Source organism: Haliotis asinina, chromosome 8 (assembly GCF_037392515.1).
Source record: "Haliotis asinina isolate JCU_RB_2024 chromosome 8, JCU_Hal_asi_v2, whole genome shotgun sequence".
NCBI classification, from domain to species: Eukaryota; Metazoa; Mollusca; class Gastropoda; order Lepetellida; family Haliotidae; genus Haliotis; species Haliotis asinina.
In genome coordinates this window covers 57046063-57064182 of record NC_090287.1, presented here as the reverse complement: position 1 = coordinate 57064182, position 18120 = coordinate 57046063, and the positions used below count along the sequence as shown (strand labels likewise).

At 38.8% G+C, this 18120-nt stretch overlaps 1 protein-coding gene across 1 annotated transcript; it reads right to left on the bottom strand.

Moving 5' to 3' along the window:
• Positions 1 to 12591: 12591 nt before the first annotated feature.
• LOC137295311 (uncharacterized) lies at positions 12592 to 15176 on the bottom strand. The gene is made up of 2 exons (XM_067826627.1): positions 14192 to 15176; positions 12592 to 13883 (listed from the first exon to the last, which is right to left on the bottom strand). The coding sequence occupies exons 1-2, from the start codon at positions 15174 to 15176 to the stop codon at positions 12592 to 12594; spliced, it is 2277 nt and encodes a 758-aa protein (XP_067682728.1).
• Positions 15177 to 18120: the final 2944 nt, after the last annotated feature.

Sequence of the window (18120 nt, the reverse complement as noted above, 5' to 3'; positions counted from 1 at the left end):
CAAGTCATATTGTGACGTAAAGTTAGAATGACGTCACAAACTCCAGATGCTACCATGGGAACCAGCTGAAACGGCCAGCTGATGACACTTCACTGCTGTACCCCTACTCGATGTAAACGAGTGCAGACAGTAAAACCCCTTTGGTTTACTTTTTTGTTTACAATGTCGATAAACATCATGTGTTGGCCAGTTTCCGGGTGTTATTGAGTATTTGAAGCACGGGAATATTTCATTTGAAACCTCCGGCTGACACCGTCGGTTCCAAATGCATTCCCGTGCTTCAAATACTCAATAACACCCGGAAATTGGCCAACACATGATGTTTATCTCCTAATTCGAGACTGACAGTATTTTATTATTCTGTCACATGCCGATTTACCAAACATATACGTACACAATAGAAACGACAAAATTCCACAGAAATACGAAATCTCTGCTAAACTATGACTATATCATGAGTATATATTCGTTTCGGCGGTGTTACAGCTGCACGACCGATGTAAACAAATCAGATCTGGATCAGACAATCCAGTTATCTTCACCATGCGATATGATGACAGACTATGTCATAATGAATAACTAATAAATTGCACTGTTTCCAGGTGAGAGTATTCTGCCTACCGGTGACACTAAGATAAGCCTATCCCAAGTCCAGTCAAATGTTCGCCTGAAATGGTACAAGGACGACTGGCATAACTAAAAGGAGTGAACTGCATCGGACATAATTTCTGTCTTTGATAAAAGCACACTGATATGATAAAACGACATCCTGAGTGAGTGAGTTAATATTTAACGTCACATCCTCAATATACCACCCATATCGTGACGAAACCAATTTATGTGAGAAAAAAACGTTTTGAAGAATGAAACCTGTCACGGTGGACAGTAAAAATACTAGGGTATCGCAGACATTGGTATGAAAACGGCATCCTGAAACCAGGCTAACTTGAGACTTAAATCTGATATTATATTAAAATTAAAAGCAAAAAGTAGAATATACATGTATATACATAAATATATAACAGACAGATGCACATAAGATACACACAACATACGAGATGTGACAAACGAGATGCAATCGGGTACACAAAATAGTTTAAGAAGAGATGAGAATTGGACGACGTCTATACATTTTTTTAAAAAAAAGTGCGGCGAGTGGCTTACATAAGACATTATTATTCATTACAGATTGTTGTCTGCTGGGGGTAGTTGAAGAAAACCTGCTTCTACGGATTCTACATAATTTCCGAAAACGTCTATCTGAGTAAAAGGGACAACTGACAATAGAATGAACTTTATGTACGACAGTATCAGATCTGCCGAGTTTACAAATTATAAAGAAGCCAAAGTTAAAAAGATAATGAGATGCAGACTGCATGACAAAACAAATCATTCTAATTTTATCTAACGTGCTAGCTTATCGTGGGTAGTTAAATGTGACGCATGTCACAAATATGTATCTCCTTTGGTCTCATTAATAGAACAACGATGTATATTTAAATGTATTTATAGAAAATATAAGGCAAAATGCTTTTAACAATAATAATAATTCACTTATATAGCGCCTAGTATCCATCTGACTAGTTGCTCACTGAACGTTGTACTGAGAATCTGATTATTATTATTATTACCCAAGCTACCCCTAGCTGCCTCTTGGGCGCTCGATAGTTTTAGTCACATGACTTTATTTCACCGTGTACCCATTTCCTGCTGGGTGAACAGAGGCAGTTTTGAACAAACTCACTTGCCCAAGGTGTGAGCACATGTACGACATATGCTTCGTTGTCGGACAGGACTTAAGTCCTAGAAACTCTCAGGAGTCAACCTGCCCAACACAGTCACCCATCCAAGGACTGCCCGAGCTAGACTTGTGACCTGAGTTCTATGCACAGGACCACTCGCCACCGCAACATTGTTTTAGCAACATTACCAATGTAATTGTTGTTTGAAGTGCAAGAATTCCTAGATAAATAATTTGAAGTGCTTAATGTTTTGTCATAAAAGGTGGCATTGAATACTGAAGTGCTTATCTAATGAACAAATATTGTGCACAGGTAACGATTACAAACAGAGAGTTACCTGAAGAGGTGATGATACCCATCTGCATGCTCCTGTACAAAGTCATCTTAGTGCTTAGGTGTCCGTCACTCCCATATCTTAACTAACGACAGTCTTGGCACTAAGGTTATTTGAAAGTTGGCTCACAGACAGATCACAAGGTAGCCTTTTATCCTAACCTCTGTAGCATTTACCCCCGTGATCATGCAGATTTTTGCATCCAAAAGAAAGTAAGACTACATGTGTCCATCCTAAATACAGTGAATTCCACACACATTGCTTCTTTAAGGTTGTACAGCCAGCCATTTATCTTCAGTCACTCTTTGGGCAGAGTGACAAAACATTATTTCATTTCATTTTATTCTAGGACACAAGGCAGCTCGAGACGACATGACATTTCCTGACATATGTTTCTAGGTGTAGGCTGCACTGTATTAAGTACAGACAGAACAAACTTTGTAATCTCATTGTGTCGATATTTTGCTTGATAAATGTGCCTAACGATAATATGATCACACAGAATATCCCCGGACGTACACATGTTGCCCGGCTGCCTCTGAAATGCTGCACCTCGATAATATCGTGTAGCACGAAATAAATAACCCTGAATTTGCGACAAGTGATGTTTTTATCATTTTTGATGATTACGATACGTTTGGGTAGAACACTGATTATTGACGACGAGGGACGGAGCAAAATTGTAGGTTACATTTAAAGTTGACATGTGACGACTTAGAGGATTGCTTGCATGCATCAAAGGTCCTCGATGTGTTGCCTCTTCTGTTCTCTTACTGAGCAAACAAAAGGCCAGAAGCTAACTAAGGTTCGGGGACTGACGAGCTCGCGAAACCCCCTTTCATTAATTTTATCTTAGTATTTTATTCATTTGATTTTGAACTATACACCCCGAACCTCCTTTTTATCGGGAAGAATGTGGTATTAAGAAAATAAATGGCAGCGCTTAGCTACAGACGAGATTGTAGGATGAGATCAATTTACTGGTGTTTGCTATTCTTCATATTATTATTCAGTGGGTGATGTATGGATTGTATTTGCCAGTACAACATTATGTCAAACCTGTTGTTAAAGGTGTTGCTGGACAGCATGTTTCATTGCACCGGTCTACGTGGTCCCCAGTAAGTTTGTGTGTGTCATTTAATTATTTTTCGCTTCTCACATCCCGGATCATGAGTCACTGTGGTAGAGCAGCTTCTTGGTGAAAACGTTCACTTTTCAAGCGGAAGATCCAGGTTCTATTCCCCACATTGGTACAATATGTAAAGCCCATTTCTGGTGTGCCCCCCTGACCCCTCCCCCCGAATGTTGCTGGAATATTGCTGAACTCAGTCCCTCATTAGTCAGCTTCTGTTTAGATTTCTTTTTTTCAAAAGTGACGAAGACGGTATGACTTTGAAAAGCATGATAGAAAAGTGATGCGGGAAGAACACATTTTTATTTATTTCTCTTATAAAGAGAACTTGGGATGTTTAGCACTTGCTAATGAGCTGTAGCTTCAGTGACACTCGTTCTTACAGACGCTCATACTTGTAGTGGACAAGTCAAAATTATTTTTTTCAATTTTCAATAAACAATTGTCACGCGCTCAAATAAAAGGGACGCGCCGATGCATTTCACTTTTTATTTCACCTTACAGTTTCCATGAAATGTCGCCTCTGCCATTCAGGCTATTCACTACCATACATATATGCATTTGGCACCCGTGTCGAGCCACCTCCTCGTGGTGGGTGCTGGGTAACGAAAAGAGCAAGGCCCATAGCACCCCATTGCTGGTCGCAAGGAGCGGCCGAATTGGGCCACCCGTTTGCCGTGGGTTGCGTCCCGTGTCGGTGGACGGGATCCTGGTGGTTGAGGGCAATCGGGCTTCTAACCATGTTCTGTTTGCCTAACACACCACCTCGGCCCTTACGTCACCTAGACTGGTGGTTGAATGGTCCGATTCAACCAATCGACTGGTTATTCCAAGCCCTGTGCATAGACTGTATATATATATTCATATACATTCTTTCTCTTCTAATTATATACCTAAATTTCACCAATATCAGCATAAGAAAAGAAAACTATTAATTTCAATTCTCATAATGGGGAAGGTTTTAATCAAACGTTTTCTATTCATGAACTCCATACTGCTCTTGATCAAGCTCATGACACTGGTACAGGAGCTGATAACATACATTATGAACTCCTGAAGCACTTACCAGAATCCTGTTTAGACCGGCTCTTATCAATTTTTTATGCTCTTTGGTGAGTGAGTGAGTGACCATTTTCCTATTATATTAATACCTGTAGTGAGTGTGAGTGAGTTAATATTTAACGTCACATCGGCAATAACTCAGTCATGTCGTGACGAGAACATTCAACAATGAAAAAGAGCATATATGCATTGTAAAAACCTGTCAACGAAGGACAGTAAAACAACTAGAATATCACAATTTCAATTAAAACTAGCATGGAAAGTTAAAACTAATAGCACTATTTAGACAATATAATATAAAAACAGACTATAGATCGCCAACAACAGAAGGTAGATCACCACACTAGGAACCATGGGGACTTTGCTACCTTTCCTTCATTGTTTTAACTGTAAAATACTTATTCCTTGTGATGGAGAATTCAACACAGGCAAGCAGAATATGCTTGACCGTGACTCTCTCATCACAAGGGGTACAAAACGGAGGATCCTCACCTTTTAACGGGTGCACATGATTATATCTAGTATGGCCAATACGACATCGTCCTAAAATAGCCTCTTCAAATCTGGACTGACAGCCCAAGTAGGTGTAACCAATATACGGTTTTATTGCATGTAGTTTATTTATACCCACTTTGGTGTCCCACATCTTCTGCATCAGATCACGGATGTAAGTTCTAATGCTAATTTTATAATCAGAGTATGGAATAAAAAGTGGTGTCACAGATTTGTTGAGTGCTGCCTTGGCAGTAAAATCTGCCATTGCGTTACCTGAAATGCCTACGTGGCTGGGTAACCAACAAAAGACAATGTCGTACTGGCCAGTGGCAAGATTATTATACAATTCAATTATTTCTATTAAAAGTGGATGTTTACAAGAGAATTTTTTAATAGCCTGAAAGCAAGAAAGAGAGTCGGAATAGATTATATATTGTTTACATTTAGGGTGTCTTTGAATATATTTAGGAGCTGTTAATATAGCGTTAGCTTCAGCTGTGAAAATAGAACTGTTATCTGATAATCCAGAAGATATTGTTCTGGGTCCAATAACAGTGGCACAAGCCACAGTGCCACCGTCGTTGGACCCATCTGTAAATAAGGATTTATAATTGCTATATTTATGTTTCAGTTGATTATATTCTTGTTTATACTGTAATTCATTCGTTTCTGATTTTTAAAATGTCGTTAATGTTAGGTCAACTTGTGGCCTAACCAATAGCCAAGGAGCAAAAGAAAGAAGACGGAGGGGAGCTATGTTTTCCAGCTCAATGCTGGTAGCAGATATAAGTGGTTTTATTCCTAAACCAAGACGTGGAACAAGAGAAGATTTCTTATTGTACAAATCCTCATACAGAGGACAGACAACACAGTTATATGCAGGGTTTGACTCATTTGAATATAGTTTTGTTACATACTGTAAAGCTAATTTTATACGGCGCTGCTCAAGAGATAGTTCATCTGCCTCAACGTAAAGACTTTCAATAAGTTCTAAAAGACCCAAGACAAAGTGATGGACAGAATCAAGAAGTTTAAGGTTGCTTTTACAGGCTCCACCATATATAATGGAGCCATAATCAAGTTTAGAACGCACGAGTGATCGATATAGATGGAGAAGGGTAGCTTGATACCCTCCCCATTTAGAATTTGAAACCACTTTCAACAAATCCAACGACGGTGGCGGCAATGGATCGTCCCACTGTCATTGGATCCAGAACAGTATCTTCTAGATTACCAGATAACAGTTCTATTTTTACAGCAGAAGCTCACACCATACTAACGACTCTTAAATATATTCAAAGACACCCTAAACATAAACAGTATATAATCTATTCAGATTCTCTTTCTTGCCTTCAGACTATTAAAATATTTCCTGTAAACATCCACATTTAATTGAAATTATTGAATTGTATAATAATCTTGCCACTGGCCAATACGGCATCGTCTTTTGTTGGTGACAGAGCTACGTAGGCATTTCAGGTAACGCAATGACCGATCTTGCTGCCAAGGCAGCACTCAACAAAGCTGTGACACCACTTCTTAATCCATACACTGATTACAAAGCTAGAATTAGAACTTAGGTCCACTTGGACCCTAACTAATTGCCATGGAGGAGAAGAAAGAATACGAGAAGGGGCTATATTTTCCAGCTCAATGCCGGCCGAAGAAAGAAAAGAATTCTGTATCCTAGAGGCAGAACAAGAGAAGATATCTTGTTGTATAAAACCTCAAAAAACAGTTATAGGCAGGGTTACATTCATTTGAGTATAATTTAGTAGTGTACTGTAAAGCTAATTTTATACGGCGCTGCTCAAGAGATAGTTCATCTGCCTCAACGTAAAGACTTTCAATAAGTTCTAAAAGACCCAAGACAAAGTGATGGACAGAATCAAGAAGTTTAAGGTTACCCTTTGAGGGTACCACACGAATTGAGTTACTATTTTAATCTTCCAATTTTAAAATATTTATCTATTTACAGTTCAGTTAACAAATCTAATTCCTTTAAAAATGCAATAATTAAATGAGTACTAATATTGCTCAAAAGATCCTGCAAAGAGTGTGACTTAAAATACTGATCCCGTGTGATGGAATACTCAACACAGTCAAGCAAGATATGCTTGACTGTGATTCTTTCATCACAAGGGATGCAGAACGGAGGATCCTCACCTTTCAAAAGGTATTCATGAGTATATCTCGTATGGCCAATACGGCATCGCCGCAAAATCACCTCCTCAAATCTGGACCGACAACCCAAGTGGGTATAACCAATATAAGGTTTTATTGCATGTAATTTATTGATACCCACATGGGTGTCCCACTTCTTCTGCATCAGATCACGGATATACGTTCTAATTGCAGTTTTATAATCAGAGTATGGAACAAGAAATGGAGTCACAGATTTGTTGAGTGCTGCCTTAGCAGCAAGATCGGGCATTGTGTTGCCAGAAATGCCTACATGGCTTGGTAACCAACAAAAGACGATGTCGTATTGGCCAGAACCAAGATCGTTATATAATTCAATTATTTCTATTAAACGTGGATGTTTACATGACAGGTTTTTAATTGCCTGAAGGCAAGAAAGTGAATCGGAGTAGATTATATACTGTTTATGTAAAGGATGTCTTTCAATATATTTAAGAGCCGTTAGTATAGTGTTTGCTTTCGCTGTGAAGATAGAACTATTATCTGGTAATCTGAAAGATATTGTTCTGGATACAGTAACAGTGGCACAAGCCACTGTGCAACCGGCCTTGGACCCATCTGTAAATAAGGATTTATTAGTGCTATATTTATGTTTCAATTTATTGTATTCTTGTTTATACTGTAATTCATTCGTTTCTGAATTTTTATATGTAGTTAATGCTAGGTCAACTTGTGGCCTAACCAACTGCCAAGGAGGAGAAGAAAGAAGTCGGAAAGGAGCTATATTTTCCAACTCAATGCCGGAAGCAGCAAGAAATGGCTTAATTCTGAGACCAAGAGGCGGAACAAGAGAAGACTTTTTGTTATACAAATCTTCATAAAGAGGATTAAAGACACAATTATATGCGGGGTTAAACTCATTGGAAGCTAATTTTGTGATGTATTGTAAAGAAGTGAAGGAGGGTAGTCTGATCTCCTCCCTATTTTGAATTAGACACGAGCTTTAATAAATCGAGAGCCTTCAAGCATTTGGCTTTTAGGGATTTAATATGGGGCAAAAAGGTCAAATGTGAATAAAAAATACGTCCCAAGAACTTAGCCTCCTTGGCAACTTTGATAGGGGTGCCACTGAGAAATAGTTCTGGGTCGTTATGGGGTTTATATTTACGGCAGAAGTGTATACAATTGGTTTTTGATTTAGAAAATTTGAAGCCATTTTCTAGACACCATTTATCTATTTTGTTTAAACACAGCTGCAGTTGCCGTTCAATAGTATGCATATTTTTCCCACGACAAGACATATTAAAATCATCCACAAATAGCGAACCATATATTGAATCGTAAACTATTGATCTTGAAGCTGAAAAGAGTGACAGACAAAATACTGCCTTGTGGAACACCCTGATCCTGATTGTAATGATCAGACAGGGTAGAACCCACTCGGACTTGAAATTGTCTCTTACTTAAAAAGTTGGATATGAATTCAGGCAAACGACCTCGCAAACCGAAATCATGAGTGAGTTAAGTGGGTGAGTTAAAATTTAACGTCACAACGGCAATATTTCAGCCATATCGTGACGGGAACGTAACATTAAAATGGAATATATGAGTATTATAAACATCTGTCGAGGAAGAACAGTAAAACAACTAGAACATCACAGAAAAGAATGTAAAACTAGTAGTTATGCCTAAACCAATTTATCTATAGAGGACAATGCAATATAAAACTGGGCTATAGATTGCCAAGAACTGAAGGTAGATCACCATACTAGGGACCATGGGGACTTACAGTACCTTTGCTACCTGCATGGACCCTAGTTGGATTTACATCATCCCCTCAGCCGTCAGCATTTCGGAAATCTAGCCATACAATAAAAAAAAACACTTATACTGCGATTAAAAACCTGGAAATATAGAATTTACTTTGAATGTTTGTGGACTTATGTACCCTCTCAGGAGGACAATAATTTTACAATACTTCAACCCCCTTTGAGGGTACAGCCACCAACAATTCAAGCTACCAGTGATTAAAATACATCTATTTACAGAAACATATTATTCAAAATTCAACCCAAAAATCAATTACTTTTAAAAAACCTATAATTAAATGAGAATTAACGCTGGTAAAAAGATCCTTATCTTGTATACATCCACTTTTAACAGAAATTATCGAGTTATATAATGTTCTTGCTACTGGCCAATGCGACATCATCTTTTGTTAGTTACCATGCCTCGTTGGCATTTCTGGGAACACAATGGCCGATCTTGCTGCCAAGGCAGCACTCAACAAATCTGTGACACCTTATTATTCCATACACCGGTTATAAAGCTACCATTAGATTCTATATTTTAAACAATAACAGTCCTCATTTGTTCATTGCATTCTTAAAAGAATTAGATGTAGTAATTGATTTGTATATATATAGTATTCCCAGAAATTATTGAGAATCATGTTGCGTCATGTAACTCATTACGTTTATTAACTTCTGGCGTTTTACTTACATAAACATGTTAAAACATCATCCTTTTATAGTCTCAGTCTTGTTTTAGTACTTTGTTAGACCTCCTCGCTCAGCAATGCATGCCTGAATACGCCTAGGCACACTACCCATCAAAGTTTGTAGGTAATCGTGTGACAGGGTATCCCAATATTGGACCACCTTGGCCTTCATATCTTCAATAGTTCTCAGTCCCTTTTGGTTTATTCTGTCCTTCATGGCTCCCCACACATTCTCAATTGGGTTTAGGTCTTGAAAACTTGAACATTTTCGCCCGACAACCACTGTTTTGTGTAGCGCGCAGTGTGTTTTGGGTCATTATCATGCTGGAAAATCCAATCATCTCCATACAATGTTTGTGTTGTCGGAAGAAGGTGACCATTTAGAATGTCAACGTATCTTTCTTTTGTCACGTTTCCCGTGAAAACACACAATGGCGTCACTCCGCGAGCCGATATGCCACCCCACACGTGAAACTTCGGGCTATGTTTTGGTCGCTGGTAGATAGGTTTGACAGTATCTTTGGTCCAAATTTTCACACAATTAGGGAAAATCCAAACAGAACTTTCATCCGAAAAGAAAACATTATCTCAATCTTGATTTTCATGAGCCCGACACCAGTTTAAACGTTTTTCCTTTTGTGCATCTTTCATCAACGGCGAGGGAATTCCACGTTTTTTCACCCAATTAAATCTCTAATTCCTGCCTAACTGTTTCATTGCATACCTAAGGACTTCCTCTGCTAATCATTTCATTTCTGATGTTCTCAACACTTTTCAATTTGCCCCTACGCACAATCTGCCCAAGTCTTCGGCGATCCACAACACTGAATTTCCTAGGCCGACCTGCCCCTGCTTTGTGCTCTATCCCGGTTCCTGTTTGAATATTCTTCAAAGTTCTGTATACTGTAGACAGAGGAATACCATGTCTACAAGCTAACACTTTAGCATCAGCCTCACCCCTTTCAAAATCATCTAGAATGAGCTTTTTTTTCTCTCTTGCTGTAAATTCTGCCATGTCAACACAGGAAGCCGTCTGCTCAGACAAGGGAGATAACTCTTGACGTAATGAGCTGCCTTCTAAGCCTTCAAGAGTTGTCTCCCTTATTTAGTATGCTTAGTGCATAGTGAAAGCCCTTTTTCCAATCTTAGCATCATTAAAAAAAAAACAAAGATTTTCTCAATAATTTCTGGGAACACTGTATATTATAATTGGTAGTTTGGATTAGTAACTTGAATTGTTGTTGACTGTACCCTCAAAGGAGGTTGAAGTATTGTAAAATTATTGTCCTCCTGAGAGGGTACGTAAGTCCAAAAACATTCACAGTAAATTTAAGTCTACCAGGTTTTTAATCGTAGTATTCTTGTTGTTTTAATTTTGGCTAGCATTTTGTACACTCGCCAGCGACTGAAGGGATGATGTAAATCCAACTAGGGTCCATGCAGGTACCAAAGGTACTGTAAGTCCCCATGGTCGCTGGTATGGTGATCTACCTTCTGTTGCTGGCGATATATAGTCTGATTTTATGCTGTGTTGTCCTGTATAGATGACTGTTTTAATCTCATTACTAGGTTTATATTCTCTGTGATATTCTAGTTGGTTTTACTGTCCTTCGTTGACAGATTTTTACAACGTGCCATTAATTAATATGTAGTTTTGTAACTAATCGCTCTCGTCATGATGTGGCTGGGATATTGCCGATGTGACGTGAAATATTAACTCACTCACTCACTCATTTAATTATTGGTTTTTTAAAAAGAAATTGATTTTATGGTTGAATTTTGAATAACATGTTCTGTGAACAGATGTATTTTAAATATTGGTAGTTTAGATTTGTAACTAGAACTGTTAGGGGCTGTACCCTCAAAGGGGGTTGAAGTATTGTAAAATGATTGTTCTCCTGAGAGGGTACGTAAGTCCACAAACATTCACAGTAATTTAAGCTTTCCACTGTTTTTAATCGTATTATATGTGTATTTTTAATTTTTTGCCTCTATGTGTCTAAACTGCTAACATCTGAAGGGATGGTGTAAATCCAGCTAAGGTTGTAGTGTAAGTCCCCATGGTCCCTAGTACGGTGATCTACCTTCTGTTGTTGGCAATCTATAGCCCATTTTTATCTTGTATTGTACAAATAATGATATGAGTTTTAACTTTCCACTCAGGGACAGTTTTATTTGTAACTGTGATATACTAGTGCTTTTACTGTTCTTCGTCAACAGGGTTTTAATTTCTGATAATTGTGGTATGCAGTGTAATTTAAATTGTTCTCGTCACGATATGGCTGCAATAGTGCCGATGTGACGATAAATATTAACTCACTCACTAAAGAAAGGCATGGGATACTGGAATAGTTTGTCTATAAACTCTTGAATGATGAGGTAGGATATATATATGCATGTACATACATATGAAAACTAACACGGGTTGTAAATGGAGCCAAACACAACTTGTTTTGGTTGGATATTCAGTATGGAATGACATATTTTGGATATCTTGGAATATTGCCTTGTGCACACTGACGAGAATTAGAATCCCTTGTTCAAAAGTGTTTACATTCTCCCTGGTCATGGTCTCAGATAAGTGTTGGATTCCTGCTTTAGGTGCATGTGAAAATCACTAGAACACCTGCTTTTAATTCAACAAAAGCGTTGAGACCTACCACTGCAGCTGGGATATTTGAGAGAAAATAGTGGATGAGTTTGTTCTACGAAGCTTTAAATACTATTCCAGCAAAATCACGACGGCGAACAGCAGAAACGGCCGCGTTTCACATATTGCACCCATTTAGGGTATCGAATCCGGATTTTAGACGTTAGAAGCGAACGCTTGAAGCACTAACTACGCCACCACTCCTTGACAGAAAGGACGGGTTGGTTAAACGAGGAACCATGTACGACTCTCAACTAACTCCTCGATCGCTCTTGAACTGCATGGGCTTCTGTTTATCTCAAAACTGAACAAAGTATGTTTGACTGAAAGTCGAATAACTGTTCATGGTTAATAGGTTTACGTCCTCAATATTATGTTAACCATACAATGCAGAAAACAAAATCATTGGAAACTGTTTTCTATGGGTGACTCATCGCCACACAATGCAATTTCTATTCACATTTATGCGTGTGTTAAAGATATTACTATTCTTACAGACAAATATCACAAAACTGAGTGATTTCACGAGGTGGCTTATGTTGTGCTGTTCTCAGCGACATCCATATATGGAGCTATAGGAGGCAGAACGTCACCATATTTCTGCAACAATTCCACAGCTAGGTCCAGGGCGTGTGATGCGTTGTCTGTAATCACTGTGTTCGCCAGACCACGTGTCCAGGTATTGTGATATGAAGATAATTTCCGGTATGAGTTGTCAATCAATACGTGAGGAATGTCCAGTAATGTGCTGAGAATATGGCCATGTAATCTGTCCGTTATGACAACACGACCTCTCTGGAGAAATATCAAGCCATTATTGGCCATCAGGAAAGCAGTTTCCATTGTTGTAGTTCCTCTTGGCGTTTTCCAACCTCTCCAATCTGAACAGTGTACTGTAATCCCTGACGGAAGTTTTGGCATTTTATACCCAGGAGACTCCCCGTCTGAACGTTTCAACCACAAAATATCAAAAGAAGGGGAAATAAATCTTGGAACAGCTCCAATCTGAAAGGCCATATCTGGAGCCATCATTAGGGTGGGTTTACCTTTGAAGTAAGTCTTTGCGTATCTCAAAGACTGCCTGTCCCTTAGTATCATGGTAAAGTTCCCTTGGTTCGTGTACAATTTCTTACAGAATTCAAGATGTTTTTCGGAATGTTTCCTCAGAAAGATACTCTGGGGAAACAATACTATCTTAAGGTGTGAAAACCTTTGAAATATTTCTTGACGAAGTTTATCATTTTGGGAATATCCCAGGAGATTTCCACCTCCATGAATTAACACAATAAGGTCATTGTTGGGATAGCTCGAGGCCAGGTTCCTGGCGTAGTCAAGATTCTTATTGGTACAAGCATAGAAGTTACAGTAATACAAAAGTTTTATACCCAGGCGTCTAAGGAGATACACCTCGCCCGTTGTTATCGCAGGGTCACCTTTGTTTTCAAAAGCTGCAATGTCCAGTAGTATTGCATATTTGTAAGGAGATAATATATCAGAAAACAAGTTGAAATGAATTCTCTGCGCCTCCCTGATGACGGCAACAGACGATGTCAGGCTTGGAGAAAGTGTATCCGTTTCTTCTGGACTCAGGATTAGTTTTCTTTGTAGAATTTCTCCCACCATGGGCGTCCTTGTGGAAAATTCCGGTATATACTTCAAAAATGCATTTCCTTCAAATGATTTCCCTAAGAACTCAATACATTTGGTACTCCTTGGTGTGAAATATCGATGTACATCAGGCATGCTGTTTATGCTGATGAAGGGTCCCACAACGACAGCACAGAAACAGAGACAGGAAAGTCCCACTAAACTTCTTCCAACGAATTCTAAAAGGAAAACAGAAAGAAGTGCAATTATGTTTGATCGCAGCATGCAAGCATGCATGCAAATAGTTCGTTTCTGCACTCACACTGAAGAAGCAGCGGTATCATACAGATCGAATACCTGCCTAACATATTCCTTATCAATAACGCTTACAAATGCTGGTCGATGTCAACGAGTTCAGCTAATGTTATGTCAACATGTATTTAACATAATGCTTCCAGTTTTGCCATCCATGTCAGAAATATTTTCATATTCACTCACGTTCAGTCTGAGATGCTACTTTCATGTAACTAAAACGTGACATACTTACTTGATGGTAGATTGATAGTTGAAAAGAAAGCGTTTCCTTTTATGTCCAAGACGTAGATAATTAAACCAAAGGTACAGATGACAAGTGCAGTGAAGTTAGCAAGCGTTGCCTCCCTTTGTCCTGCTGAGTAAAGCATCAGTACTACGAGGACCCTCTTAAAGATGTTGGCGACAGAGTGACTTACTACAGACATGTATAGAAGCACGACGTTGGTGGAGATGTAGGAGTAGATGACGTGGAAGACGCTGGAGCTCAGTCCCATATGAACCAGGAATAAAAACAAGGGTGACAGACGTTTTCGTGAAGTAAGGTAGTTAGTGCCAAGAGTCACTACAATACAAACAGCTGCAATGCTGAGGACAAATCTCTTTGATCTCAGCTGGATGTTTGAAGTGGAAGAGTCCTTCTGTTCCAGTTTGATAGCCACGTTTCTGAAGGCCAGGATTAGATTGGACGTGAAGGCCACGGCAATACCAGCAGCTGTTAAGGGTGTGTTAAAAGAATTTGCACAGAAACCAATAGCGCCACCTATGATGATAGGAAGAGTAATATAGGCGGATGGTGGTAGAGATGTTCCTAAAGCCAGACGCTGAAGAATGGCACTTGTTACTGGTTCTAGGAGCTTTATGGCGAATGTTGACGACGCGTGTACCATTGTCATGCTGTAGTTTGTTGCCATGGTAGCCAACGAGTGGCAGGCAATCTTCACCCATAACATCTTTTTGGCCTCTGTGGAACGTGAGTCCCAGAGACCTAGGTCTATGAGTAGACAGCACATGGTAACCTGACATAGTGTAATAACAAACGCCCATAAAAGCCCATTATCTTGGAAGTTCACGGATGTTCCCAAGAAGAGATAGGTAGACCGGTGGCAAAGGAACGAAGTCACAGCCCAGCTTATGAATGTTGTGGAACCAGAGAAGAACGTCCTCTGAAAAGAAATAATTACGCAATCCAGATTATCTAGATGATGTGCAGCACTCATTGCAAAAATGAAACGAGGTCAAAATCTAAACAGTCATAAAGTTATTTATTTCTCGGAATAACGTGATGTTTGAGTAGAACCAGAGGGGGCGTGACTGCATATTGTACCTCTGGGGACTCATCAAGCACCTGTTCAAGTGACAAGCAACATTACATTCCATTGAATATTGCAACTATCGAGTACACCCTTTCGCTTCTTGGTTATAATGATCTCTGTGTTTTGTCTTTACAACTACTGAGGTAGGTAACTCGGTACCTAAGTCCCAAAACATTCACAGTAAATTGAGACTTTCCACTGTTTGTAATCATAGCATATGTGTAATGTTAATGTCCGGATAGATGCGTCCAAATTACAAACAACTGAAGGGATAATGTAAATTTACCCAGGGTCCATGCAGACAGCTAATGTACTGTAGGTCCCCATGGTCCCTAGTGTGGTAGTTGTTGGCGATCTACAGTCCGTATTTTATACTCTATTGTCCAAAATAGTGATATTTGTTTTAACTTTCCACACTAGTTTTAATTGTACCTGTGATTCTAGTTGTTTTACTGTCCTTTGACGACAGTTTTTTTTCAATTCAATTCAATTCAATTCTTTCCAACAGTGTAGGCCATCGGCCCATGACTACAGTACATGCTGTGACATGTCAAGGCGTACATACAATAAAATGTTGCATTAGCTAACACAGTGATACTGATCTAAAGAGCATAGGTTTTTAGATGTAGATAGATAGGTTCCTTATCAGATCACCATTAGAAGTTGACATTATAATGTTAAATTTTTCCATATTTGGAAAGGTATAATATTTACAAGGTATATATTGTTGCCTCAACTCCTTGTAAGACTGACAAACTAAGAGAAAGTGAAACGCGTCCTCAACATAGCCCAGTTTACACGTTACACACGTGCACCCTATTATTTCTACTAATACCTGAATACCGCCCCGTTTCAACGTGAAGCTGATAAGAGGAGCACCTGAACCGAGCTGATGCATATCTAAACTTCTTTACATTTACACACTCTATAGAAGACTCCTTTGAAAGATAAGATTTAAAACAAGAATATATGAAAGTTTTGCTACCGGTTTGGGGTGAATTTCGCCAATTCTGTTCATGAACAAATTTCAAGCGAGAAATGAACTCCGATAAGAATACACCTGGATTAATAACGTCTTGTTGTTCCCAAACATACCCAAAACCTAAACTATACAACAACTTCTTACACCTAGTAGCCCAATAATCTTTTCCGGATTTAGAAGCTAGCACCAACATATTATAACACTTTTTGGGATTACGACAATTTGGCATAGACACTAATGTCAACCAAACCTTAATTGACCTTTTATACACCTGAATGTACACAGGAAAACGACCACATTCACCCCGAGCTATGTCGTTGGATGTTGCTAATTTTACTCCTAGGAACATCTTGCACGCCAGAGTATGAACAGACTCAATATAGTCATTCTGATAAAACCCACACACCTCTGCACCGTAAAGAAGGATAGGAGCAATTTTAGCATCGAAGATGCGAAACAATAAATCTGAAGATACACCCGTTATATGTTTTAGGGAATGTAGTATTGCAAGAGCCTTTTAGCTTGAATAAAAGCACTTATAAAATGACTAGACCAAGCCAAAGTTCTAGTAAATGTAATGCCATGATACTTGTAAGAATTGACGCATTCTAGCCTTTTCCCATTATAGAACCATCTTTCCTTCCGAGATAAAGATCCACCCCTTTTAAAGACAACTACTTTTGTTTTATCTAAATTAACGTTAAGACCATGTTCAACAGAAAACCTCTCCAATGCATCGATACGTCTCTGTAGCCCTATGATGGAGTCTGAAAGCAATATAACGCCGTCAGCGAATAGTAACAGAAACAACTGTGTGATATCAGGATGTAGCTGTATACCTCGACCCGAATTCTGCTCAATTTCAACTGCCAACTTACTAATAAAAATAGAAAACAGAAGGACACAGCCCTGACAAACACCGACTGAGCATGGAAAACTTTCAGAAAAGGCGTTGTTATGTTTAACACACGCTTTGACAGATTTATACATAGACTGTACTAGCCTGATCATTTTAGCAGAAACACCCTGTTGTTTTAAAGCTGACCACAACTTCATATGTTTAACGCTATCGAAAGCTTTGGCAAAATCCACAAAGAGACCATATATTTTAATTTTACTCTTCCCATACTTTTGATACCTTTGTATAACAGACTGGAGAACGAAAATGTTATCAATAGTGGAGTAATCACGCCGAAACCCAGCCTGAGACTCTACGATTTTACCATATACATCACACCAGTAGGTTAACCTATTGTTAATAATAGAAGTGTACAGTTTGCTTATGACGCTCAGCAGAGATATACCTCTATAGTTAGATGGAGTATAGATACTACCACTTTTATGTAAGGGCACAATAACACCGACACACCAGGCTTCAGGAAAATATGCATTTTCAAACATAATATTAAATAGAATCGTAAGGTAAGGTACTAGGATATCTGAAGCATATATAAAAATTCAGCAATTAATAATTCAGCTCCAGCGGACTTGCCGCACTTTAACGCTTTGATAGCAGCAAAAAGTTCATCTTGTGTAATTGGAGAGTCTAGCATAGAGCGTGTCATCTCGTCCACGTCAGCTGGATCAGGCACGGGTGGATCTGTAGTGTCTGGCGTATCACAGGACACAAGCAACTGCTTACAGTGATCAGTCCACTGTTCCATCGAAATATCAGGCATATTGTTGGAACAATTAGATAAACCTTTAAGCGTAGACCAGAAGCTCTTATTTTCTGTAACACATGGTGCAATTTTATCATTAATATTTTCAAAATAAACATTCTTTTTGGTACGTAGTATACTTGTATATTTATTCCTCACTGTAATGTAAGTAGCTAAATTTATGTCAGTTTTACACTGGCGATAC